Genomic DNA, 27,791 nt, shown 5'->3' on the forward strand with positions numbered 1-27,791 from the left:
TCCAAACCACCGCCATCCCGTTTGCACAACTGCCGTGTTCGTCAATGTTTGACGAACGCGGCAGGTCTCCGGACGGGACGGCGGCGGCTTGGAGAGGTGCGCGCGCACCTCCACCCTTCGGAAAGGTGCGTGCGCACCTCTCGGAACGGGCGGTGCCACTCTCCATTTGGAGAGGTGCGTGCGCACCACTGCCCGTTCGAAGAGGTGTGCGCGCACCGGGCGGCTGGGAGCCACAGGAGACGGCTCAAAGAGCCGCATGCGGCTCCAGAGCCGCGGGTTGCCGACCCGTGGTATAGGGTCTCCTGCTTGAGCAGGGGTTAGACTAGAAGACCTCCAAGGTTCCTTCCAGCTCTATTTTGATTGATAGATCTCTGTATCTTGGTGCTCTAAGACAGCCATTATAACTAGCAATCATCTGTGTACGTTTTCTTTATGTGTTTGTCTAATGTCCTAAGCTAAGATGTTCTATTACAACTTGTGGCAGAAAATGTAATTGGCAGGAAATCTCCAATCCATTTTTCTGATGTCTAAATTCTTTTGGCAGTGGATATAGTTCATTAAGGCTGCTATAAAAATACAACATATATATTTATTTATTTCATGAATTGGGTAGCTGCCCAGTACCAAATGGAAGTCTGAGTGGGACATATCCCACTGACCTAAAAGTTAGTCTATTAAACGTCTCAAAACTTTTGAAGAATTCCATTGATAAGCAAAGACTTTTGGAACTGTCATTAAACTTAATTGTAATTTATTCCTCTTCCCATTTTCCCCCTCCTTATATTTCAACTCATAGATTGTGTAAGATTGCTGCTGACTTCAGAAGCACAAGTTGACCTTATTGATAAAAACGGCTTTACTCCCTTGTGTTCAGCAGTCGCTCAGGGACATTGCAAGTAAGTAATTTGCCAATTATGTTTTTCTTTCCTGTCAAGCAAAATGACGTGTTCTTTAAGTTTCAGTTTTGGAATATATAAATTTCGTGAGTGAATTAATGCAAAGAAATGCTTGTCTCTCCTATAATTCTTCCCTGCAGTATGCATTATTGAGCTGAATTAGGATTTTTTTAATGAGCTGATTTAGGATTTTTAAGCAGGGAACTCCTACTTAAAATTGATTTTTTTTATCAGAAATGGATAGCGCTCTCTCTACCTGTCTACCTTAAAGAAGTTGTACCTTTTCCTAGATGTATGCCATGACTCCATGGAATCAGAAAAAAAGAAACTGTGCTTGGGATAAGCAGGTAGCAAAGGCTACAACCATATTACTCTTCTCTTAATGCCTTGATAATTCAAATCTATATTTTCCTGACCACTGCCATACCCACATAGGTTCCCTGTAAGCCAAAGAGAGGTCAGGAGTTCTTTAAGGAGCAGTCAAAAATAGAAAAAGGAGGCCCATGCTGTATCCAGATACTACACATCACTAGTTTTCATATACCGGTATAAGTGCAGAGACTTATTTGAGATTGTAGACCCCTCTCCACCACATAGTTCACATTTTTACTTTCATATGTGTGTAGAAAAGGGAAAATTGGGCTGCTGTGCCTTGTTTTCTTCAAGAGCATCTCTAAAGTGAAGTTTTATATTGATTTATAGTTTGATTTTTCTTAAGAGCCTTATCAGACATTTCTTTGCAGGCACAAATTAAGATGAAATGAAAAACATTGGCAGTTTTATTTTTTTATTTTTTTTATTTTAATTCCATTTATATCCCGCCCTTCTCCAAAGACTCAGGGCGGCTTACAAGCTTAGCAGTTACTGGCAGACAGTGAAGAAATTGCATACCTAAAGATATTTCCTTTCAATTTTCAAAAGTAATCTGCTTAGAAGACAAAACCTCCTATCAACTCCACTTAACTGCAGAGAGAATAGAACAGGGTGGGATATTTCATTTTCTGCAACACCTGAGAAAAATTGCATAAAGGTTTAAATTGTTTGAAAGAGTGATGGACTGAAGAAATCTTTAACCTTTTAAAGAACTTAATAAAGAGGGATATTTGATATCCCCATGCTAGAATTGTTATTGGTATGCTTGCTAACATACATGTATAGGAGATAAAGATGAAGTATCTGCAGTAAAATGCATAATTCTTCTGGGCAAGGACAGCTTCTTATTTTGTCTGCTATGTAGAGAAGGAGCTATCCATCTGTAGACTGATTCTGTCTTGGAGCTAACTAGACAGGGTGGAGAAGAGAATCTCTTCTCTAAAATGTCTGCAGTATTAATTAAATCACTTGTTGACTAATGAAAAGGTTTCTTGCTTGTTTGCTTCCTGCTTTCTTCCAACCTGAGCAGAATATTTAAATGGCACAAACTTTGGTAGTGATTCTGGTTGGTCTATCACTGTAGAATGGCTTCAACAAATTAGCAAGTCCATAAGCAAAAGAAAAGGCAGCATTGCAAAACTGTGAGCTCCCATGAGCATCCATGTTTGCCCTTTCCAGCTATCTATGGGCACTCCCAACTCTCTCTCTTGACCCATATCATGGGCAGGATTTCAGCCCATGACAATCATAGATTCCAATAGTATGAAAATCAGGGAAGGGGATGGGAATTCCAATAGTACAGGCATGTCAAACTGCCAGCCCATGGGCCGGATGCGTCACACTGAAACTACGCCCACCCCATTGCCGGCAATGGGGAAAAAGTCATGATACGTCACGTGATATCACATGACATCATGAGTTTGACATGCCTTCAATCTATACCTCTCAGTGCCTCTGAAATGAATTATGCAACACAACTCTGGAAGGATTTAATCAACTCATTTCCTAATCAGGAATAATACATTAGAGAAAGGACTATCATCAGGCTATGCCTCAGTTATCCCGAGGGAAACATAGAAGCAAAATGCAAGTGAACATTCTTTTAAAGCAAACCTTTGGGATAGATCTCTTCTAAATGATTCAGCGTGCTGACTAGGTTGTAGTCTGTTCACAGAAATCTAAAAAGTAGAAGACATTTCCAAATTTCTCTATAGGCCTCAATCTGATTCAGAAGCCCTCTTAAATGGGGCCTTGCTTTTTAAATAAGAACAAATTCACAAAAAAGAAAGTCAACAATAAGTACATCAGCCAAAGAAAGAGCTTACTATGCCCCTGGCTTCCAAAGCTATCTCTTCAAGTTATTGTCCTGCTCGTCTATCTCATGTTCATATAACTATGAATTACTTTCACTTGGACTCCAACATCATAGATAAAGAAGAGCCATTCTCTAATGATAAGAATAAAAGGATTAGGTCCATAAGCCACCTAAGTGGCAATAACACCCTCTACAAATGTATTGTTACAGTAGAACTGTTAAGAGCTTAAATTTCCTAGGAGGATTAGTGATTTAATCCTACAACCACCCCATCCCCAAAGCATTTTTTTTTCTTCCTTATAATTTGCCCAAATAGCTATCAAAAACTATATGGGAATGTGGTAGTGAAAAGGAATAGGACAATCCACTAAAAGGATTATATAATAGGAACCAAAAATTAGTCTTTTTGTTAGAATCATCCAAATCTCCCACTTGGAATCACCAAACCTTTGATATTCTTCACTTGAACGTGCAGGCAAAAAGTTCAACCTGGGGAGAATTCATTTTTCATATAGGTTAATAAAAGTTATTCTGTTGGCTCCTGGTTTAACCTAGTGGTATGAATTCTGAGATTGATAAATTTGGACAATTCCATGTTACAGTCCCTCTTTATCTTGTTTAGTTAATCTGCAGGCATTTCAGATATTCAGATAATTCATTCAGTGGATCTTTCAGGTGTAGTTATGTTCTCAGCCATTATTCCCACAAATGGTGGAGATTCATGTGATTCATGAACAGAGTATTCAATGTTTTTATAAATATACTTATAATGACAAGAAATACCACTTGCCTGCAAGCAAGAACTGGTGTCACCACAAAATAGAAAAAAATGAAGAAAATGAAGAAGCCAAGGTACTCTGGGACTTTAGAAGTCAAACAGACAAGCAAACATCTGCCAGACAATGTCCCAGATTTAATAGTTGTTGATAAGAAAGACAAAAACATCTGAGTACTGGATGTGGCATACCTGGAAACAGCAGAAAGAGAAAGAGAAAGAACTGAAGAACATAACAAAATACAAATACAAATCTGCAAGTAGAAGTAGATGGACAGTGGAAAAAGAAAGCAAGGACACTATCAATAATAACAGGTGCCTTGGGTACAATCGCCCCTAAAACTGAAGCACTCCTTGAACACTATCAGGATTGACAAAATCACCATTGGTTAATTGCAAAAGGCAAATTTATTAGGAACAACTTACATCCTCCGCCAATATCTTTAACACCATCAAATAACACCATCAGGCCATTCTGAAGGACTTGACAGGTGGATAAAAATTCCAAATCCAGTGTAAATATTGGGTGCAACCAACAATAATTGATAAACAATTGTAATCTAATAACTAAAATGCTGTTAATAAAAGCCATTTATTACAGGAAAATATTCCCTTTATAAAAGGAGAAAGAGCAAGGGGCTGAGTGTAGCTCGTGAGAGAGAACCTGGCATAAACTGAAAGTAAAAGAAGTGAAGGAGCTCTACTGAGAGTCCCAGAGACATTAAAAAGTGAGGGCCTCTTTAAAAGGTTTTCTTTTCTGCTTCATCAAGGCATATTTATTTTGAGATAGGTGAGAGGTTATTCAGGCCACAAGCAATCTGCCACACTACACCGACACCTAAATTCTGCTTGATTGGCAACAGTGCAAGGTTTTCAGCCCAAGTGCCATACATTCTCAGTGTTGCGTAGCAGTCAGCAGCCTGTCCAGCAGTTAAGGTTCTGAACACTTCTCATGGGTAGCCCAGGCAGAGTGTATTGTGGCAGTCAAGTGAGCAAGATATTTGGGTTTCTAGATGGCAGTAAGAAAAGAAAAGGAAGTCACAATCCAACCACACTAACTACTTTCCTTTGCATCAAATTTTTTCAGATATTTTGAATTGTAATATCCAGAATTTTCCCCCAGGAAGGAGATCAGTTAAGGCAGGGGTGTCAAACTCAATTTCATTGAGGGCCGCATCAGCATTGCGATTGCCCTCAGGGGGCCGGGTGGGTGTGGCCTGGGTGGGTGTGGACTACTGGGTGGGTGTGGCTAAAGTGCGTATGGCTTACTGGGTGGGCATGGCCAGCTCTACATCGTTCGCATCAAGGGTGCCTATGGGGGCCTGGGCAGGAGTGGGACAGATCTGAGGGTCTCTGGCAGAAGGAGGGTCTCTGGGCCAGGGCCAAGGCAGTGGGGGCCGTTCCCTCACTGTTTCCAGGATGGCTTCGCGGGCCGCATGAAACCACTTCACGGGCCAAATCTGGCCCCCAGGCCTTGTGTTTGACATGTCTGAGTTAAGGGAAGGGTTCCTGTTTACAACAAAACAGAATGGAAACTTCACAATGCCACATTTGCCAAAGCAGGAACTCTCACTCATTAAAACTTTCTATCAGTGGGCACTTTGCTTCTGCTCTTAAAAATGAATACTGAGGACTGGGTGGATAAGTGGGGGGAGTTGGGTTTTTTCCCCTCTTTAAATACAATTAAACTTTAAAATGCAATTAACACTAAGAACAATCATGTTACTTCTGTTAAGGCAGATACCTTCCAAATATTTAAACTAGAATACCCATAAGCTTCATCCAGCATAATTAAAAGATTTCCAAGAATTATTGGAATTGTAGCCTTAAATATATTTTTTATTGAAAAGTTTTACAATACATTTTATCTTTAACAATCCCTCCCCCCTCCCTCCGCCCAACCCTTCATAACCCTCCCTAACCCTCCCCCCCTTCCCCCCTCCCCCCTCCCCGACTTCCCAGAGCTAAATACAAGGTATAAAAGCAAAAATCAATCATAAACAACCATAAATTAACAACAATAAACTATTAAGTCTATCGCACTCGAGCTCATATGAAATGACTACAAGCAATACTAATATCACATAAAAAAAGAAAAAAAAACTATTCAAATGCTAAGTGAAACTTTTTGGTCCCATATTTGTTCTGGATATAATCAATCCACTTTTTCCACTCCATAATATAACGTTGTTGCGAATGATCTTTCAAATAAGCCGAAATCTTTGCCATTTCCGCCAGGTCAGAAACTTTTAGAGTCCATTCTTCTATAGTCGGCAGTTCCTCCTTCTTCCAATATTGACCTACTAAGAGTCTTGCTGCTGTAATTAAGTTCAACATCAACTTAGTGTCCACAACAGTAGTATCTGTAATTATGCCCAATAAGAACAATTGCAGACAAAACTTTATCCTTTGCTTAAATATCTTCTGCATATTCCACCAAATTTTAATCCAAAAAGCTTTAACCTTTTTACAGGTCCACCATATATGAAAATACGTTGCGTCTTCGCCACCACATCTCCAACATTTAGGTTGGTAGCTCGGATACATACTTGCAAGCTTTTTAGGATCTAAATGCCACCTATAAAACATTTTATAAAAGTTCTCTCTTAAGTTTTGAGCTTGCCTTAAATATTGAGGGACACAAAACCTGTGTATGTGTCTAGGAATAAAATGAAAGACCATTTATGCATTGTTTAGCCAATCTGTATCTCTGACATAAATAGCAGAACAATTTATTACATCACATTGCAATGATTGTAATAGATGTTTTAGAAGTTTTTCCTACTAAACTAGAATTACAGCACTCAAAGGTAGTTAGTGTATGTTTTGTCAACTGCATCTGTAGATAAGTTGCAGCCCATTTTTTTGCATATTTCAGTGTACTTATTGTAACAATAGAAATGCTTACTTGCTCCCATTCTGTCCAAATTATTCTAAGCTTAAAGAAACAGTGGTGTTAAAGCAATGCAGAGCAGTGTACAAAAATGTTATAGCAGCAACAAGTGACTTTAGACCTGCCTTTCTCATCAGAAAGCATCATACTTCTTGCTCAGTGGATTTCTCTTATCACTTTTAAAATAAAGCATTATTGAGAAAAAGTTCTGGTATCTGCTCATTTTCAATATTCCAGTATCTATCAATTTTATTAATCACAGTTTTGCAAAGATCTACTTTTTACTGATAATTCAATTTCATCATGTGTGAATTCTGACTGAAATTGATGTTGTTATTTTTTTCCTCAACATCTCTCTGCAATAGTTAATATTGCCACTCAGTGGTGGGATTCATATATGTGAACAACTGGTTCTTTGTGTGGATGCCGCTTCCGGAAGTCCATTCTGGGCCTCGGCTACAAAAATTAGCTACCGGTTCTGCCGAACTTGTGCAAATCGGCTAAATCCCACCACTGTTGCTGCTTCATTGAAACCACAATTCTGTCCTTCTATTTGTTCTAGTCATCTCACCTATGGCTCCAGATTGGTGCTAACCTAGTTGATCACCAATATTATTTCTATTATATTATTTGCTATGTAAGCTATTGTCTTTTATGCCTGCTTTTTACTTATATCTGTAATTGTAGTATATGTGTTCAATGCACCATTTTCTATTCTAGGGACAGTAATAATGCTTTGTAATCACAAATCATTGAGAGGCTGTAAATATTGGAATTGTGCATAATTCAGAGAAGGGTGGTGCAGGTTTTTCTGCAGAGTTGTCTTCTCAACTGATCCCTGACCTGTGACAACCCTGTTTATATTCCAGAGATTGTCAGTTTAGATGTATGACTGTATGGTGTCCAGCAAACAAAGTCAATGGCGAAGCTAGATTCACTTAATGATTGCATGCATTAACAACTGCAGTGATTCACTTAACCATGGCAAAACGGTCATAAAATTGGGCATGACTCACTTAACAACTGCCTTGCTTAAAAGCAAAAATTCTGGCCCAAATTGTGGTCATAAGTTGAGGACTATGTTACTTTCATTGCTTTTCCTCTTATCTCAATTCTCTGATATTTTGAAAGGTCCTCCTTCATTCTGAAAAATTCTTATATATCTTTAGATCCTTTGATTAAGTCTTCCTGTAATACAGGGGTCCCCAACCCCCAGTCTATGGACCAGTACCGGGCTGCAGCATGCCAGCAACTGGTCCGCACAAACAAGCAAAGCCCCATCCGCATGTTGCAGGCAGCATACAAAACTACACACCATCCAGTCCATGGAAAAAACTCTCCAGGGAACCAGTCCCTGGCACCCAAAAGGTTGGGGGCCTCTGCTGTAATAGACACTTTTTTCTCTGTTTCATGCATGAATATTATCTCATCTTAAACTTATTTCAAATTGGTTGGGCTAGTTCTTGCTCTGCTGATCCCTTTTCTACACACTCACACTTATGTTGCTTTTTAGTTCATGGTATAAACACTTCCTTATAATTGAATCAAAGATGGGAGCTGCTGTGCTGGGTGTGTGTTAGGGTGTGTGTAAGGGTTTTTAACCTCTGGTTCATGGACTCCTGAGTGTCCATGGATAGATTTCAGAGGATCCCTGAACTATGATGGGAAAAAAATATAACTTACTTTTTATTACTTTATGTATTTAAATATACTTTTTCTGATAATGGTTTTATAGATTTGACCAGATTTTCAAAGAGATCCATGGGAGAAAAAGGTTAAGGACCCCAGTGGATCCATGTAACTAAAAAGAATCTTTGAATGGTGCAAAAATTATAAATACAAAGCAGAAATGGATTCAAAACATTTGAAATGTATTTAATAGTTCTTATAGTGCATAATCTGAAGACAGTGCAGTTAGTTAACATTTTTCTGTGAATCCTTATCCAATAACTCAGGTGTAATCAGTTCCGACTGAGAGACCAAGTAGTAAGGCTGAAGTATTTAGAACTCATATTGAAAAGATTCTGGAAAGGGATTTGGCTTAGGCATCAGAATTAACTACTGTAGAATTGCCATATGTGGACGTAAAGTGAATTTTAACTCTGCCAGAAGGATTTGCTTTTTGTCTGTAATGTGCTTTATCATGCTTTCTTTAACCACAAGATACTTATAGGCACAACTTTTCCATTCTGCACTTTCGTATTTGATGCTGTCATGCTGACCACTGTCTGAGAAAGACATGCAAATAGTAGAGTCGCTATCTTCCAGAAAACTCTTTTTTAATCCAGCTTTATTTTTTGAAATTCAAATCTTAAATAACAGTTGGAGAGGTTTATTTTCAACGTGTAAGGACCTGCCTCAATCCCTCTTCCCAAGAAAGCAGAACTCCTGGAACAGCTTCATTTCAAAATGAACTTTTATTAGGAGAAGTTGACAGCAGGAATAGAAGACAGCATCTGAGTGTTTTCCGTGCGAATCAATAAGTTAAAAGAGTAAATGGCAAACCCCACCCCAATAGTCTATCTGGCTAGTTCAAATGGCCCAATCCCCAGGGTGTGAATCCACTGTGGGAACAGGGTTGATAAGGCGCTATTCCCAAGGCTGTTAGGTCTTCGCAGATGGCTGGAGGAACCCCAGGCAGGCATCAAGGGAAACAGATCAAAGAGCAAGCAGACAGAGGAAAGCAGAGAGGATACATTGAGCACCCATAGCCCCTCCTCCCCCCAGGATTATGGCAGAACCCACAAGAAGAAAGAAATCACCCCCTCCCAACAACCAGGTTCTGACACAATGTTTGTCAGTTAAGCAATTGCAGGGTCGAGGGACTCCATTGTTGCCCTTAATGGAGTCCTGCTTCCTTCCATAATGCACAGTAACCAGTTGGAATGAGGAAGCTTGTCTGCAATGAAATATAATTCAGAGATGAACCAGATAGCACTGCTTGAACAATTCATGTCAGAAAATGTTATTTATGATACATAACAGAAAAAGACTACAGGTATTGTTTTCCCAGTGGGCTGGGTGCAGAGCAATAATGATGCTGTATAAACCCTGCCCTTAAGGCAGTGGCCCATTCTTCCACAGGTGAAGGCTGGTCATGTGGACTAGCCCTAAGACTTCTCAAGACTGGATTAGGGAGCTAGGCTTTTCCCAATATTCCTATATTATGTATTTACAGGAAACCTATTTTTGCTGATTATATTTTGCAGAACAATTGGTCAAAAATTCCTTCCTTCTTAAGCTCATGAGGTGTTCTCAGTCTTCTTTAGCTTATGACATCTTAAATAGCCAATAATATTAGCAATATGTAAAGCACAGAGTAAGTAGATATCATTTAAAATCAAAGGAATATGCAAAGTTCATAGTAAATATAACAGGCTGTCTCAAAAGTTTTAAAAAAATGGGAAGATAACCTGTGATTTAAACACAGTGAGTAGGCTTGGAACTGTATGGCATAATATTTCCTTCAAATCTATTTTGGTCAGTCATCTAGGATTCTGTAGAAAAATAATTGATAAATGGTATTTCTTTGAAGCCGCATTTTGTCAAAGTCTGCTGTTCTTCTTGAGGAAGTATAGTTGAATGTTTTTAAGAAAATTGGAAAAAGTACACAATTAGTGGTAATTAACAACAATGAGCAACAAAGAGTCTTGAATTAAGGACTGTTTTACTCTCAGCTATCCCATTTATATTAAATTACATCTCTCTATGCAAATGTTTTTGTAGACAGAAAAATTGAATATGGATATTTAAAATTCTGTATCTCCTTTTAATATTATAGTCTCCCTTATATATTCTTGCAAACAGTGCATTTTTAAATATTTGTTCCTGTGTAGTTTTTTGTTTGTTTGTTTGGAGTTCTTTATTTATGCTTGCTTCTTATATCTTATAGGAGCACTGTTTGTTTGGGACTGAATTGTTCCATGCTCTGATTTATTTATGTATTAAATTTACCTAGCCAGTTTATATAACTGATTGACCCAGTTTAAATGTGTGCATGCTTAAAAAGATTGTAGATGAATGACATTGTAAAGGTCAGGTGTTTTTGCAGATCTTTTATTTTTCCTAATCCTCTTTTGTCATTTTTTCTTTCCTTAGATCTGCAGAATTATTAATCATGTATCATGCCAATGTTAATCATGCTGCTGAAAAAGGAGAGACTCCTTTATATTTGGCCTGTAGAAATGGAAATATTGAATGTGTCAAACTTTTACTGGAAGCTGGAGCAGATAGAAGTGCAAATACCTCTGTAAGTCTGAATTCTTTCTCAGTCAATATTTCTGCTGAGATGTATCTTATTTTTGTGGGTTTGTTTTTTAGACATATATTTTTTTTAAATTCCATTTATATCCCGCCCTTCTCCGAAGACTCAGGGCGGCTTACAAGCTTAGCAGTAGCCTTCATTCTATGTATTTGTTGTTGTTGTTGTTGTTAGTTGCGAAGTCGTGTCCAACCCATCGCGACCCTATGGACAATGTTCCTCCAGGCCTTCCTGTCCTCTACCATCTTCTGGAGTCCATTTAAGCTCACGCCTACTGCTTCAGTGACTCCATCCAACCACCTCATTCTCTGTCGTCCCCTTCTTCTATTGCCCTCAATCTTTCCCAGCATTAGGCTCTTCTCCAGTGAGTCCTTCCTTCTCATTAGAGGGCCAAAGTATTTGAGTTTTAGCTTCAGGATCTGGCCTTCTAAAGAGCAGTCAGGGTTGATCTCCTCTAGGACCGACCGGTTTGATCGCCTTGCAGTCCAAGGGACTCGCAGGAGTCTTCTCCAGCACCATAGTTCAAAGGCTTCAATTCTTTGGCGCTCAGCCTTTCTTATGGTCCAGCTTTCACTGCCATACATTGCAACTGGGAAGACCATAGCCTTGACTATACGCATTCATTCTGTCATTTTGAGGGTTGTGTCCCAGTATTGCTTTTCCTACTTTTTTATTGACTATGAAGGCTACTCCATTTCTTCTGAGGGATTCTTGCCCGCAGTAGTATACCTGATGGTCATCTGAATTAAATTCACCCATTCCTGTCCATTTTAGTTCGCTGATACCTAAGATGTCGATGTTTAGTCTTGTCATCTCTTGTTTGACCACGTCCAGCTTTCCTTGATTCATGGATCTTACATTCCAGGTTCCTATGGAGAAAGAATCTTTACAGCATCGGACTTTCCTTTCACCACCAGACATATCCACAGCTGAGCGTCCTTTCGGCTTTGGCCCAGTCGCTTCATTCTTTCTGGCGCTACTAGTACTAGCCCTCTGCTCTTCCCCAGTAGCATATTGGACGCCTTCCGACCTGAGGGGCTCATCTTCCAGCGTCATATCGTTTTGCCTTTTGGTACTGTCCATAGGGTTTTCATGGCAAAGATACTGGAGTGGGTTGCCATTTCCTTCTCCAGTGGATCACGTTTTGTCAGAACTCTCTGCTATGACCTTTCTGTCTTAGGTGGCCCTGCATGGCATTGCTCATAGCTTCATTGAATTACGCAAGCCCCTTCGCCACGACAAGGCAGTAATCCATGAAGGGGATTCTATGTATATGCCTGCTTATTAGGGCTTTCACCCCCCCCCCCAAGCAGCATTATTACAAAGTCAGTTTAATTGCCCCCAACAATCTGGGTCCTCATTTTACCTACCTTGGAAGGATGGAAGGCTGAGTCAACCTTGAGCCTGGTGGGATGCGAACCTGCACTAATTGCAGGCAGCTGGTGTTACTTAAGGAGGCATTAGCCCACTGCTCCACATAGCCTCCCTTTTGTTCAGGAATTCAAGACATGTCTATATAGTGCTATTCTTCCCCACAGGAACCCTACAAGATATGATGGGCTAAGAGTGACTGCTAATAACCTAGCACACAACTTTGTTTTAAAAAAAGTAGAGAAGGGAACTAGGGGATCAGCCATATTGGATTTAATTCTCAATAACAGAGATGAAATTAGAAGGTGTTGAAGTTACTGGAACCTTTGGGGAGTGATCATGCAATTCTGGGATTCAACATTATGCAAGCACAAGCAACAGAACAAAGTCAATTAGAGTCTTGGACTTTAAGAGAGCTAATTTCAATAAACTTAGAGAGAGCTTGGGAAGGATTCCATGAATGAGAATCCTCAAGGGGAAAACAACCCAAGAAGCTTGGGAAACTTTGACAAATGAGATTATAAAAGCCCAGGCTAGCACAGTACCAGTGAACAAGAAAAATAACAGCTCTCAAAAGAAACAAGCATGGCTGCATAACGAACTCTGATAAATTGAAAGACAAAAAGGACAAATATAAAAAGTGGAAAGAGGGGCACATAACTAAGGTAGAATATCAGCAAATAGCCCAAGCCTGCAAAGATGAAGTGAGAAAAACTAAGACTCAAAATGAACTAAGGCTTGCAACAAAAGTCAAAATTAACAAAAAAAAGCTTCTTTCAGCATGTAAAAAACAAGACAAAAGTCAAGGAAATGTTGGTTCATTAGTGGGAGAAAGTGGCAAGAAGGTGACAAGCAACAGGAACTGCTTAACTCATTTTTTGCATCCATCTTTATATAAAAGGGAAAAAAACAGTCCAACCTATCAAAAACAGTACCATAAAAACAGATTAGGAATACAAGGTAAAATAGGCAAGAAAATGGTGAGTACCTGTCCACCCTAGACAAGTTCAAATCATGAGGACCAGATAGATTACACCCCAAGATTCTGAAGGACCTGGCAGATGTGATCTCAGAACCACTGAACTATATCTTTCAAAGATCTTATAGCATTGGGGAACTACCAGAGGACTGGAAAGAGCTAATGTAGTTCCCATCTTCAAAAAAGGAAAAAATAGATCCAGGAAACTACAGACCTATCAGCCTGACCTCAATACCTGGGAAGATTCTGGAGAGGAACCAAGCAACGAATCAGGAAACATCTAAATGCAAACAAAATGATAACCAAAAGCCAACATTTGTCAGAAACAGATCATGCCAGACAAATCTTATTGCATTCTTTGATAAAGTGACAAAATTAGTGGACCAAAGGAATGCTGTGGATATAATTTACTTGGATTTCAGTAAGGCATTTGATAAAGTAGACCACAACCTACTACTTGATAAGATAAAAAAGTGTGGGTTAGACAGCATCACCACCAGATGGATTCGTAGCTGGCTGACCAGCTGTATCCAGTGTGTGGTCCTCAATGGAACTGCATCTACATGGAGAGAAGTGTGTAGTGGCGTGCCCCAGGGCTCTGTTCTAGGCCCAGTGCTCTTCAACCTCTTCATCAATGATTTGGATGAGGGGATAGATGAGGAACTCATCAAATTTGCAAACAACACCAAGCTGGCAGGAATAGCCAACACTTCAGAAGATAGGCTTAAGATACAGAAGGATCTTGACATTCTTGAACATTGGGCGCTATCTAACAAAATGAAATTCAGTGGTGAAAAAAGTAAGTTTCTACATTTAGGCAAGAAAAACCAAATACACAGGTATAGCATAGGTGGTACCAGGCTCAATAGTAGTTACTGTGAGAGGGCTCTTGGAGTCCTTGTGTATAATCATTTAAATATGAGCCAGCAGTGTGCTGCAGCTGCCAAAAAAGCCAACATAGTTCTAGACTGCATTAACATACAAGATCATGTGAAATGTTGGTACCACTTTATAATGCCTTGGTAAGGTCATACTTGAAGTATCGCATCCAGTTTTGATCACTACAATGTAAAAAAGATGTTGAGAGTCTACAAAGAGTGCAGAGAAGAGCAACAAAGATGATCAGGGGACTGCAGGCTAAAACATATAAAGAACAGTTGCTGGGATTGGATATGTCTAGTTTAATGAAGAGGAGCACTAAGGGTGACATGATAGCAGTGTTCTGATATCTCAAGGTTTGCCACAAAGAAGAGGGAGTCAAGCTATTCTCCAAAGCACCTGAAGGCAGGACAAGAAGCAACGGATGGAAACTAATCAAGGAAAGAAGCAACCTAGAACTAAGGAGAAATTTCCTGACAGTTAGAACAATTAATCAGTGGAACAACCTGCCTCCAGAAGTTGTGAATGCTTCAACACTGGAAGTTTTTAAGAAGAGACTGGACAGCCATTTGTCTGAAATGGTATAGGGTTTTCAGCCTGAGAAGGATGTTGGACTACAAGATATCTAAGGTCCCTTCCAACTCTGTTATTCTGTATTCTGTTCTATATCTATTCATATCTACTCTACTCACTATAAATACCCTATTCATGACATTTTTGGAATAAAATAAATATTTCATTTTTATATGGCAAACCTTAAACCAGGAATCCCCAACCCCTGGGCCACAGGCCACTACCAGGCCACCACTTGTTTGGAATCTGGCTGTGCAGATAGCAGGCAAAATCGTGCAGTGGCCTACTTGCACTTGCATGCGAAGCTACCCTCATGCAAGTGGCACCTATCTTGCGCTTCCACGTGAAGCTCACACAAATGGAGCTGCATATTCTCACATGTGCCTGCCTATCATTCACAAGGACCTATTTATCTCCTCCTCCCCCGACTGGCTGGCAAGCCACAAAGTTTGGAGACCACTGCCTTAAACAACTTTCAATTGGCACTTTTCCTCTAAGATTCCTGAAATAACTATTTTTCTTATTCTCATACTTGGCAGCTATAAGATGAGAAGTGACATTGTTCACAATTCTTCTGTTATCTTTATTTGCATAATGTGTGGTAGAGTTTTGTCTTACCTCTGCAACAAAATCTTGGACACGTCACATTACAATAAGGCAAGGTCCTTTTATTGCTCTCCCCTTGCAGTTTGTCTAAACTTTCCCTGCCTTAATTGAAGGTGGTCATCATTTTCTACATAGGTACTAATTTTGTATTATGAACCACTGAAGACATTGCTACACTTTAAAGCCATATTTACAAAGGACACAATGAATAAAGATGAATCTTGAATCAGATGAATTGTTGCTCCATTGAAAGGAGTGTATTGCACTATACAATATATAATGAATCAACTGCTTTAAATATCCATATTCTCCTCTCCATACAGTATATGTTTCTATATTTAGGCACAAGCATTCAAACATGTGTATATATGTAGTCTGTGGCTACAGTGGCTTTCATAATGGGCTATTGCATTTTGCAAAGTAGCACTATATACAGTATTGTGCAGATTTGATAGAATCTGATTGTGCTACATGTTATACATTATCAGGGTTATATATATATATATATATATATATATATATATATATATATATATATATATATATATATATATGTAAGTAATGCAATGTTTAATCTTACATATATGAGTGTTTTTGTTATGCTCTGACAGTACTATCTTAAATGTTCAGAAATAAATCCACTGATTTCAAAGCAGATATATATTCAGCAAATAAACCCATTGATTTATTATTTCAAAGCAGAGAAATAAGATTTGCAACTTGCGTAGCTTTGAAATACTGAATTCCACATTGGGGGAATTTTTTTCTTTTTCTTCAAAATTCAAGTGCAATTCCTGAATTCAGGGATATTTTTAAGGGATATACAGTATTACTACAGAATTTCAACTTTCAGAGCTAGAGCCCTGATTGGTTTGCATTGTATTTGAACTGTATTTGGGGTCCTCATTGGATCTCCATCGCTTTTCAGCAGAATTTCAACTTTCAGAGCTGCTGGGAAGTGCTCCATGCTGTACGTTTTGCAAGGGCTGCACCAAAAAAGGAATTATATAACTAAATATCAAAAACAGAAGCGGTACATTCAGGGCATGTGCATCTGAGATTCGTTGTAACTCAGCATGTCTGGCTTAGTTCAGTGCAACACCTGTTTTGCAGCTGTCTTTCGCAGTACCCTTTTCAAACTTGGAAACTGTCCTATCTGTAAACAAATCACTAGTCTACAAGGACAGAATATTTATCTAGGGTCTGTAATCTGTGCTCTTCAGGCAGAAATTAGGTGTCCAGTTCAGCCCTTCTACCCTATTGAGCCTCCGTGCTATCAGCCCCCTCTACCACAAAGATCCTGCAGGAGAAGGGCAGTGTGGACAACCGTGGGATCTGGCAGGGTGAGATCTGTGAACCATAAACCCAAAGCTTTCGCTGTGTCCCTGCACAACAGATACAGTGCCCTTTCTGACCTTAATAAGGACATTAAGGAGACAGGTAAAGGTATCTGTGATAATAACTCAAATAAGCAGGGGATCGTGGTCCAAGATGAAAAACTTGTTTTCGACAGGGAGAAGTGTGAATCTGGTATTACACACCAGTCATGCAAGAACAGAAAGGCATCCAAAAAGAGAAGCCACCTTCTGGTTGGTGATTCAATTATAAGGGATGTAAACTTAGGAAAGGACACAGAGGTTTTGAAAGAGGTCAGGTGTCTTCCAGGTGCTACTGCCAGTAGGGACAAGAAGCGTATTTTTAAAATAATCAAGAATGCCAGCAAGGACTGTGATGTGGAGGCTATTGTACATCTTGGCACTAATGATCTGTCCCAAAAAGATGTACTCTCTGTGCAGAATGATTTCCAGAGCTTGGGGCAGGAACTTAGCAGAATAGGCTGTAGGCTTACTTTTTCAGAGGTTTTACCAGTGTATAAGGAGCAAAATGGAAAAGGCCAGCGTATAGCAGAATTTAATATGTGGCTAAAGGAGTGGTGTAAAGGAGAAGGCTTTGGTTATATTAGTCATGATGTCTGTAGCTGGTCCAATGAAAAAATGTATAAAAGAGATGGTCTGCATCCATCCAAGAAAGGGACTGAGTTACTTGGCAATAAAATCACAGCTTTTTTGGAGGAACATTTAAACTAAATAATGGGGATAGTGAGTTAATTGATACAGAACATCACTGTCCCCGGCAATCTAAGAAAATAGGGCAGGGGTGTCAAACTCAATTTCATTGAGGGCCGCATCAGCATTGCGGTTGCCCTCAGGGGGCCAGGTGGGTATGGCCTGGGTGGGCGTGGCCTACTGGGTAGGTGTGGCTAGAGTGCATATGACCTACTGGGTGGGCGTGGCCAGCTCTACAGCGTTCGCATCAAGGGTGCCTATGGGGGCCTGGGCAGGAGTGGGACAGATCTGAGGGTCTCTGGCGAAAGGAGGGTCTCTGGGCCAGGGCCAAGGCAGTGGGGGCCGTTCCCTCACTGTTTCCAGGATGGCTTCATGGGTCACATGAAATCACTTTGCGGGCCAGATCTGGCCCCCAGGCCTTGTGTTTGACATGTCTGAAATAGGGGAATCCAGGAACCACACAAGTTATGCAGCAAGTAAACACAGGGTCAGTCATAAAGGACTCAAATGTCTATACACTAATGCACAGAGTATGAACAGTAAGCAGGGTGAAGTAGAAATTCAGGTAAATCAGGGCAGATATGATATTGTTGCCATTACGGAAACATGGTGGGACGAAACCTACAAATGGAACACACAGCTAGAGGGATTTAAACTATTTAAAAGAAACAGACTAAACAAAAGAGGAGGAGGAGTTGCTCTATATATAAGAAATAACTTTATCTCTATAGAAATAGAGCACAACAATGACGAAAACTGTAAACTTGAAAGCATTTGGGTCAATATAAAAGGGGAAAAAATGACATTGCCATAGGTGTATACTATAGGCCGCCCAACCAAGCAGAGGAAATAGATGAACTTTTTGCTAGTCAGCTAACTAAGGTATGTAAGAAGCACATCACAATAGTAATGGGGGACTTTAATTACCCTGATATCAACTGGGAGACAAACTCTGCACCAAGTGGAAGATCAAACAGATTCCTGTCAAACCTAGCAGACAACTTTCTCTCCCAAAAAGTAGGGAAGGGAACTAGGGGATTAGTCATATTGGATTTAATTCTCACAAACAGAGATGAAATGATAGAAGGTGTCGAAGCCACAGGAACCTTGGGGGGAAGTGATCATGCAATATTGGAATTCAACATTCTGGAGGCACAAGCAATAGAACACAGCCAAACTAGAGTCTTGGACTTTAAAAGAGCTAATTTCAATAAACTTAGAGAGACCTTGGGAAGAATTCCATGGATGAGAATCCTAAAGGGGAGAATCCTAAAGGGGAAAACAACTCAAGAAGCTTGGGAAATTTTGAAAAGTGAGATAATAAAGGCCCAGTCTAGTACAATACCAACAAAGAAGAAAAATAACAGCTCTCAAAAGAAACCAGCATGGCTGCATAAAGAACTCTCTGATAAATTGAAAGATAAAAAGGACAAATATAAGAATTGGAAAGAGGGGCACATAACTAAGTCAGAATATCAGCAGTCTCCAACCTTCGCTTCCTTGCGAAGGTTGTTGAGAGTGTGGTGGCGCATCAGCTTCCTCAGGTCCTGGATGAAGCGGATTATCTAGACCCGTGCCAATCGGGCTTCAGGCTGGGCTACAGCACGGAGACGGCATTGGTCGCTCTGATGAATGATCTCTGGAGGGCCCGGGACAGGGGCCATTCCTCTGTCCTAGTCTTATTAGACCTTTCGGCGGCTTTCGATACCATCGACCATGGTATCTTGCTGCGGCGCCTCAGGGGATTGGGAGTGGGAGGCACGGTTCTGCGGTGGTTCTCCTCCTTTCTCCTGGGACGCTCGCAGTCAGTGTTGGCAGGAGGACAGAGGTCGACTCCGAGGCCTCTCGTTTGTGGAGTCCCTCAGGTCGGTTCTCTCGCCTCTCCTGTTCAACATCTACATGAAACCGCTAGGTGAGATCATTCGCGGTTTTGGAGTAGGGTACCATCAGTATGCTGATGACACCCAGCTTTTCATCTCAACCCCAAACAACATCAGTGATGCCCTCGACGTGATGTCCCGTTGCCTGGAAGCGGTTCGGGAATGGATGGGGAGAAACAGGCTTCAACTCAACCCGGACAAGACTGAATGGCTGTACATACCGGCATGCCAGGATACTCAGAGCATTCCATCCCTTAACATCGGGGGTGAGTTATTACCCCCTGTTGATAGGGCCCGCAACCTGGGTGTCCTCCTAGACTCACAGCTATCCTTGGAAGAGCACATAGGAGCTGTGGCCAGGGGGGCCTTCACTCGGGTTCGACTGGTGCGCCAACTACGACCTTATCTGGACCTGGATGCCTTACGTACAGTCACCCATGCACTTGTGACCTCTTGCCTTGACTACTGTAACGCTCTCTACATGGGGCTGCCCTTGAGAGCCACTCGGAAGCTTCAACTGGTGCAGAGTGCAGCTGCACGGACACTTTTGGGGGCCTCCCGATACTCCCATATCACACCTCTCCTCCGTGAGCTGCACTGGCTTCCGGTTGCCTTCCGAGTGAAATTCAAGGTGCTAACAATGACATACAAAGCCCTACATAGCATGGGTCCGGATTACCTACGGGAGCACCTTCTGCCAACGTCAACACTCCTCCGTCCTGTGCGCTCCCACAGAGAGGGCCTCCTCAGGGTGCCACCGGTCAAAGAATGCCGGCTGGTGGCCCCCAGGGGGAGGGCATTCTCAGTGGGTGCGCCAACCCTCTGGAACTGCTTGCCTACCGAAATCCGGATGGCCCCTGACCTTCGCACCTTCCGGCGCGACTTAAAAACTTACTTGTTCCAGCAGTCCGGCCTGGCCTGATAGCTCTTGGGGTTTCATTTGTTTTTACTATTGTTTAATTGTATACCTACCTTGCTCTGTACACCGCCCCGAGTCCCTCGGGAGAAGGGCGGTATATAAAAACAAACAAACAAACAAACAAACAAACAAACAAACAAATAAATAAATAAATAAATAGCCCGTGCCTGCAAAGATGAAGTGAAGGCTCAAAATGAACTAAGGCTTGCGACCAAAGTCAAAAATAACAAAAAATGCTTCTTTCAACATATAAAAAACAAGAAAAAAGTTAAGGAAATGATTGGTCCATTAGTGGGGGAAAGTGGCAAGAAGGTGACAAGAAATAGGGAGAAAGCAGAACTATTTAATTCGTTTTTTGCATCTGTCTTTACACAAAGGGAAAAAACAGTCCAACCTACCAAAACCAGTGCCATAAAAAACAGAATAGAAACGCAAGTTAAGATAGGCAAGAAAATGGTAAGTGAGCACCTGTCCAGCCTAGACGAGTTCAAATCACCAGGACCAGATGGATTACACCCCAAGGTTCTCAAGGAACTGGCAGACGTGATCTCAGAACCACTGAACTATATTTTTCAGAGATCCTGGAGCACTGGGGAACTACCAGAGGACTGGAAGAGAGCTGATGTAGTTCCCATCTTCAAAAAAGGGAAAAAAATAGATCCAGGAAACTACAGACCTATCAGCCTGACCTCAATACCTGGGAAGATTCTGGAAAAGATAATCAAACAACAAATCAGCGAACACCTTGATGCAAACAAAGTCATCACTAAAAGTCAACATGGGTTTGTCAAAAACAGATCATGCCAGACAAATCTTATTACATTCTTTGACCAAGTGACAAAATTAGTGGACCAGAGGAATGCTGTAGATATAATTTACTTGGACTTCAGTAAGGCATTTGATAAAGTAGATCACAACCTACTACTTGATAAGATAGAAAAATGTGGGTTAGATAGCATCACCACCAGATGGATTCGTAGCTGGCTGACAGGCCGTACTCAACGTGTGGTCCTCAATGGAACCACATCTACATGGAAGGAAGTGTGTAGTGGGGTGCCCCAGGGCTCTGTTCTGGGCCCAGTGCTCTTCAATATCTTCATTAATGATTTGGATGAGGGGATAGATGGGGAACTCATTAAATTTGCAGACGACACCAAGCTGGCAGGAATAGCCAATACTCTAGAAGATAGGCTTAAGATACAGAAGGATCTGGACAGACTCGAACACTGGGCACTATCTAACAAAATGAAATTCAATGGTGAAAAAAGTAAGGTTCTACATTTAGGCAGGAAAAATCAAATGCATAGGTATAGTTGGTACCTTGCTCAATAGTAGTAACTGTGAGAGGGAACTCGGAGTCTTAGTAGACAATCACTTCAATATGAGCCAGCAGTGTGCTGCAGCTGCCAAAAAAGCCAACACAGTGCTAGGCTGCATTAACAGAGGGATAGAATCAAGATCAAGTGAAGTACTAATACCACTTTACAATGCTTTGGTAAGGCCACACCTGGAATACTGCATCCAGTTTTGGTCACCACGATGTAAAAAAGATGTCGAGACTCTAGAAAGGGTACAGAGAAGAGCAACAAAGATGATTAGGGGGCTGGAGGCTAAAACATATAGGGAACGGTTGCTGGAATTGGGTACAGTATGTGTAGTTTAATGAAGAGAAGGGTGAGGGGTGACATGATAGCAGTGTTCCAATATCTCAGGGGCTGCCACAAAGAAGAGGGAGTCAAGCTATTCTCCAAAGCACCTGAAAGCAGGACAAGAAGCAACGGATGGAAACTAGTGAAGGAGAGAAGCAACCTAGAACTAAGGAGAAACTTCCTGACAGTTAGAACAATTAACCAGTGGAACAACCTGCCTCCAGAGGTGGTGAATGCTCCAACACTGGAAGTTTTTAAGAAGAGACTGGACAGCCATTTGCCTGAAATGGTATAAGGTTTCTTGCCTGAGCAGGGGGTTGGACTAGATGACCTCCAAGGTCCCTTCCAACTATTATTATTATTATTATTATTATTATTATTATTATTATTATTATTATTATTATTATTATTATTATTAATAATATTATTATTACTATTTTTGCTATCATAGCTTTTCTTCTCTATTTCTATAGACACGTATATGCACACACATTAAAAAATCCAGTTCCTGCTGTCTCATTTACACCTTTTTGCTTACCTATTGTTTTTCTTAATGTCCTGTCCTCCATCTCAAAATTTGAGTATTATTTCTAAAGCCTCTAAAGTATATCAATTTATATAATAATCAAATGCATATTATTGATGGGTAAATTAATTTGCACAAGCATAATTTCACATCAAAATCCCATTACATTTTCTCAGCTGAACTACGTCATTTAGCAAGCCTGACAAATATCATGAAGAAGCAGAAAGTTCTTAATGATTTCTTTTGTTTTTATTGCATTTTTATATCCAAGAAAAAGAAGAGAGGTGTTGGTAGTTTATGCTGCAAATATTAAAAAAGTAATGACATGGAAAATGATATTCTGGCAACAAAACGTATGTGGGCAGTCATGCTGTTAAAATGCAGTATTGTGTTTTTTATTCACTTCCATTGGATTTCAGTCAAATGATATAGTGAATAATTATAGTTTTAATTACTTGGGGAACATAATCCACAAGACATAAAGAACTTTTAAAATGGATCTTTAAAAGTAATATCAATATTATTATTTTATCCTTTATTTGTAATTGCCTTTGTGACAAAAAAGCTAATTGACAAAATTATTTCTCTATTGATCTTGACCACTTGACCTTGGTTGAAACACAAATTGATGCAGGAGTTGCATTTTGAAGAAGAAGGTTGCATATTTTTTTTCAGAATAAAGAATACTGGAAAATACTGCAGTTTATAATTTGCCATTTAAGAGCAGAGAAGCCTTGTTCTGTCAGCTGAAATGTACTAATTGGGGAAAGGGGAAGGATTAGTAATAAAAAGTGTAAAATTTACATAACTTGAAGAGAACCCAGAGTATATTAATATAGTAAATATATGCATTCAGAGGTTGCCTGTTTAAAAGAAATGAATCAAACAAAACTGAAAATTATTTCCAAAGTAGTTGTACTTCCTTTGTGCTTTTGTGCTTTCTACATTATGCTAATGTGGAAAAACACTTCTGGCATCGCATAGTGCCATAAAGTAAGCATGTTCTTATATAAATGTGTAAGATTTGCAATAATAATAATAATAATAAAACATACGCCTATCCCAGGTCTTTAGGAAAGATAAGTGGATAAAAATGCCAAGTTCAGTCTAAGCATCTGGCTGACTGTGCAACCAACCAGAATAATAAATTAAATATCTGACAAGGTTCCAATAATGACTATAATTGTCTTACTGGTGAGCAGAACAGTGGAAGTATCTACATAGCTGGCAATGAACAAATCCCAAAATTTGTTCCACTATCAAGAAAAATATGATCCATATAACTTATATCTTACCAAGATAGTTTATTTTATTCAATAAAGAACAATAAGTTGAAAATCTGCCCCAAATACATGTGATCTGCCGGAGCCCTTCTTGAACAGATATTCTTTAGAGTTTAAAATGCAGTTTTTAAAATTTCCAGCCAGCATGGTGAGGAATCATCCATATATTTATCCCTAGATCTAGCTCTAAAGGTAAAGGTTCCCCCGCACATGCGTGCTAGTCGTTTCCAACTCTAGGGGCCGGTGCTCATCTCTGTTTCAAAGCCGAAGAGCCAGCGCTTGTCCGAGGACATCTCCATGGTCATGTGGCCGGCATGACTAGACGCCAAAGGCGCACGGAACACTGTTACCTTCCCACTGTAGTGGTCCCTATTTTTCTACTTGCATTTTTACGTGCTTTCAAACTGCTAGGTTGGCAGAAGCTGGGATGAGTAACAGGCACTCACTCTGTTACGCGGCACTTGGGATTCGACCCGCCAAACTGCCGACCATCTGATCGACAAGCTCAGCGTCCTAACCCACTGAGCCACCACGTCCCTTACAGATCTAGCTCTACTTTTGCCCAAATTAATGTGCCTGTTTTACTTCTGAAACTGCTAGAAAATTAAAAGGAAAAGGGGAAAAAGAAATATAGGTGGCTTCCTCAAGGATTTCTTATACTATCTTAGTATTTCAGTATTGTGTAGCTCACTAGTAGAGGTGAACCAATATGTGGAGTCAGCTCTAGTCCAAAGGGAATTTTTACTAGGACATGTTTGGTTGTGGAAATACAAGACGGGACCTGGTATAGTTTTACAGATTGAGACTTTATAAGGAGTTCCCGGTTCAACTCCACTTCCCTCAACCCCATGTGGTCAGCCCCCCATCATTTACTTCATGTCATCCCTTTTGTGGGGAAAAAGGAAACTTTGAATCTTTACGGTTATTACCTTCTTCCTTTACAGATTCAAATGGAGACACAGGCCAGATGCCTCATTCCCTAACCCTCCCCTTTGTTCCCCCAGTTCAAAAGGTTTCCCTTGGTCTTTGAAATAACCTAAGGCAGGCTGAATCCACATTCGCTCCTCCTTCCTCGGGAGATGGCAGAATCCGGGGTGGGGGATAATGTTTTAAAATTTATGAATGTGATATAAATGGATTCTGACAGTAAGCATGTGTTTATACCTGCATCAATGTTTCCATGTGGTGATATTTTTTCTACATTTCCTAGGAATACAAGACATTATTATCGGTGATCTTATTTTGCTTCATAGAGCTAAAAGCATCCTTTGCACTCATTAGACTCATTTTGCCCTATTCCCTAATTTATAGTCTCTCTCTCTTTCTAAAAGCAGCTGTGGTCAAAAAGTCAGATAAAGCATTTTCTTTTCCTATTAGATTCTGATATATGGAAGGTAGTAGAGGGAGTCTTTACCAAAAGTATTGCAAAAACATGAGATATTTAGAAGAGAACAAGTTTAAGAAAATGTTTGCTTATTTGTGCATTCATTCATTCATGGTACTAATTCATTTATTAAGGATCCTGAACTTGTTTTAAATTTGTTTTTAATTGATCTAGGATGGCTGGACTCCATTTCATGCTGCTGTTGATGCTGATAATGTTGATTGCCTAAAGTTTTTGATGTATTATGGAAAATCAGGAGATGGAAGCTTTGAGAATGAAGCAGATGCTAACAACATCTTGAGCTTAGGGAGTGAAGATTTCTTTAGCTATAAAGCAAAGCCTGTTGTTCCTGCAGATCTCATCAACTGTGAAAACAAAGATGGCTGGACTGCAGCCCACATTGCAGCATCAAAAGGCTTTAAGGTCAATTTGTCTATCTAGCACATTGTTTAGGATGTTGGGCATCAGATTTAAATGACAATTGCACTGGTATGCATGGCTGATATATTTGAGGCCAAATTTTATCTTAATTTAGGATGCTATTTAAAAAGGGGACAAGGTTAGTTTAGGGATAAAAAATATGAATGTGTTGTCATGAAGATGAAGGAGAATGTAAACCAGTTTTAAGACTGGAATGATGGTTGAAGTAAATATCCTACATTATAGAATTCAAAATTATCTAACAAAAGACAAACATGAAAATCCTTTACAGATTTATTGCCACCAAAGGAAAATAAAGCAATTAGTATTAATCTAATCCACATATTTGTATTTTAACAATTGTGGCCAGTGTTGTGCCTTGTGGAACCAACAATAGAGATGGTTGGTTTCCTAATTGTTGGCTTATAAGATTACTGTCTAAATTCTATGCTATTCCTTATCCTCTAAGGGACCTAATAGAAACATTTTAGCTGGGTATAATTGGAAAGACTAAATTAGATGAATAAGTCATAGATCTTGTACCCCTATTGCCCCTTCACATAGTGTCTTTCTAAAAGAGCCAACACAAACTAGAGTGCTACTTGGCTATTATATAAACTGCAGTGGACTCCACAGTAGTAATGGCTATATGTGCAGACTGTGAAAAATTGCCTGTTTATAAACTGCCTTGTTTCCACATTAAAGCAAAATACTTCTTAGACTTTTAAACGGATATTACAATCAACTCATTAGGCTTTTGACACATCTATAAATCATCTTTCCCCGCTAAAGTAAATGAATGCAGAGGATCACTTTTTCAAATCTGGGTTCTGTGGCATATATTTTTCCTATTTTTCCTATTCAGTTGTATCATAAAAAACCTGTACCATGGTCTTCAACCCAGAGCCTTTTGATAAACACTATAATTTCTATCATTCTTCAAAGTTCATCTGGTATATTTACTCCTTAGGAATAATGGGGCTTGTAATTAATCCAGTCTATTTATTTTCTGCATAAGTATTAGGTATGTTTTGCTTGTAATTAAAAAGAAAACATTTTGTTTTATGTATGTGTGTGTGTGCAATATGCAATATTGTTGCAATATGCAATATAAATTCATGGAATCCCATGCTGAAAAATGGAAAGCTAGTTCTTTTTATATATAACTTGTTTGGGTGATGAGAAGCATTCATTTTAAAAAATTATAAAAGCTGAATCCAGTTCATACCAATCCCTTGTATCCTTCAAACTATATTGTTACTAATTTTCCAGAGCTGCCTAGAAGTTTTATGTAGCCATGGGGGACTGGAGGCTGAAAGAAAAGATAAGTGCAACCGAACACTACATGATGTTGCTACTGATGATTGTAAACATCTTCTAGAGAACTTGAGTAAGTTAACAGTCTTATATGAGTACCAGAGTGTTTCTGTAAAACACATAAAATATGCATAATTCCCATGTAATGCAGAATATCCTACTAATTACAGATGTTAAGACTTCTCTCTATTTCTATGTAACCTGACAATAGAGAATGTTCTCTGGTGGAAAGCCTTAATGATGGAATAGTTATGGTATTGTCCAAGTCCACTCACTGGTCCTGTTCATTTGAGATGCTTGACTAGATCTTGTAGTTGCAGAGAGATTGTCATGACACTATCAAATGATATAATAGTTTTTAGAGATTAAATGTAGCCCCAAATAGATCTAATTTGTTCAGAATTAAATCAGGCTTCCCCTAGTCATCCTTGCCCAAAATACTGATGGAGCATAAATTACCCTTACCTTTCCAAAGATCAAAACACCATCCTAGGCAGCCCTTGAGATATGGAGCTGCTCTAGTAAATTTCTTTCTGGAATTGTTTGTTCTCCCTCCCACGGCTAGTGAAAAATAATGGGACTACCATGTTTCCCCAAAAGTAAGACCCTCTCTTATATTATTTTTGCCTCTAAAAGAGGCATTAGATCTTAATTTTGGGGGTGTCTTATATTTTTTGTGACACCTGCCTCGCCTCGTGGCGTTGGTACCAACAGCCCCGTCCAGCAGCTCACATGGCTGCTGACCCACTTCTGCTGTGCCGCTTGTGGCAAGAGGCCACGTGGCACATTGCGCCACTGTCATCACAATGAGGCGAGGCAGATGGAGGGGGTGGAGCTGCCTCATGTGCCTTGTACCTGTTTACCAGTACTTCATCCCCCCCTGCCAGGCCATTCCTTGATCAGTGAAAAAAAAAGATTTTGCAAGA

At 39.9% G+C, this 27,791-nt stretch overlaps 1 protein-coding gene across 1 annotated transcript in view; it reads left to right on the plus strand.

Annotated features, from left to right (window-relative positions):
- The window catches only part of CTTNBP2 (cortactin binding protein 2), a 167,154-nt gene that overhangs the window by 66,541 nt on the left and 72,822 nt on the right, over nt 1-27,791 (plus strand). Inside the window, exons 6-9 of the mRNA XM_081331681.1 lie at nt 797-896; nt 10,851-11,001; nt 25,303-25,551; nt 26,821-26,938. Coding sequence (XP_081187807.1) covers nt 797-896; nt 10,851-11,001; nt 25,303-25,551; nt 26,821-26,938 — 618 coding nt within the window. The remainder of the gene's footprint in view (nt 1-796; nt 897-10,850; nt 11,002-25,302; nt 25,552-26,820; nt 26,939-27,791) is intronic.

Source organism: Vipera berus, assembly GCF_964194415.1.
Source record: "Vipera berus genome assembly, chromosome: 6".
NCBI lineage: Eukaryota > Metazoa > Chordata > Lepidosauria > Squamata > Viperidae > Vipera > Vipera berus.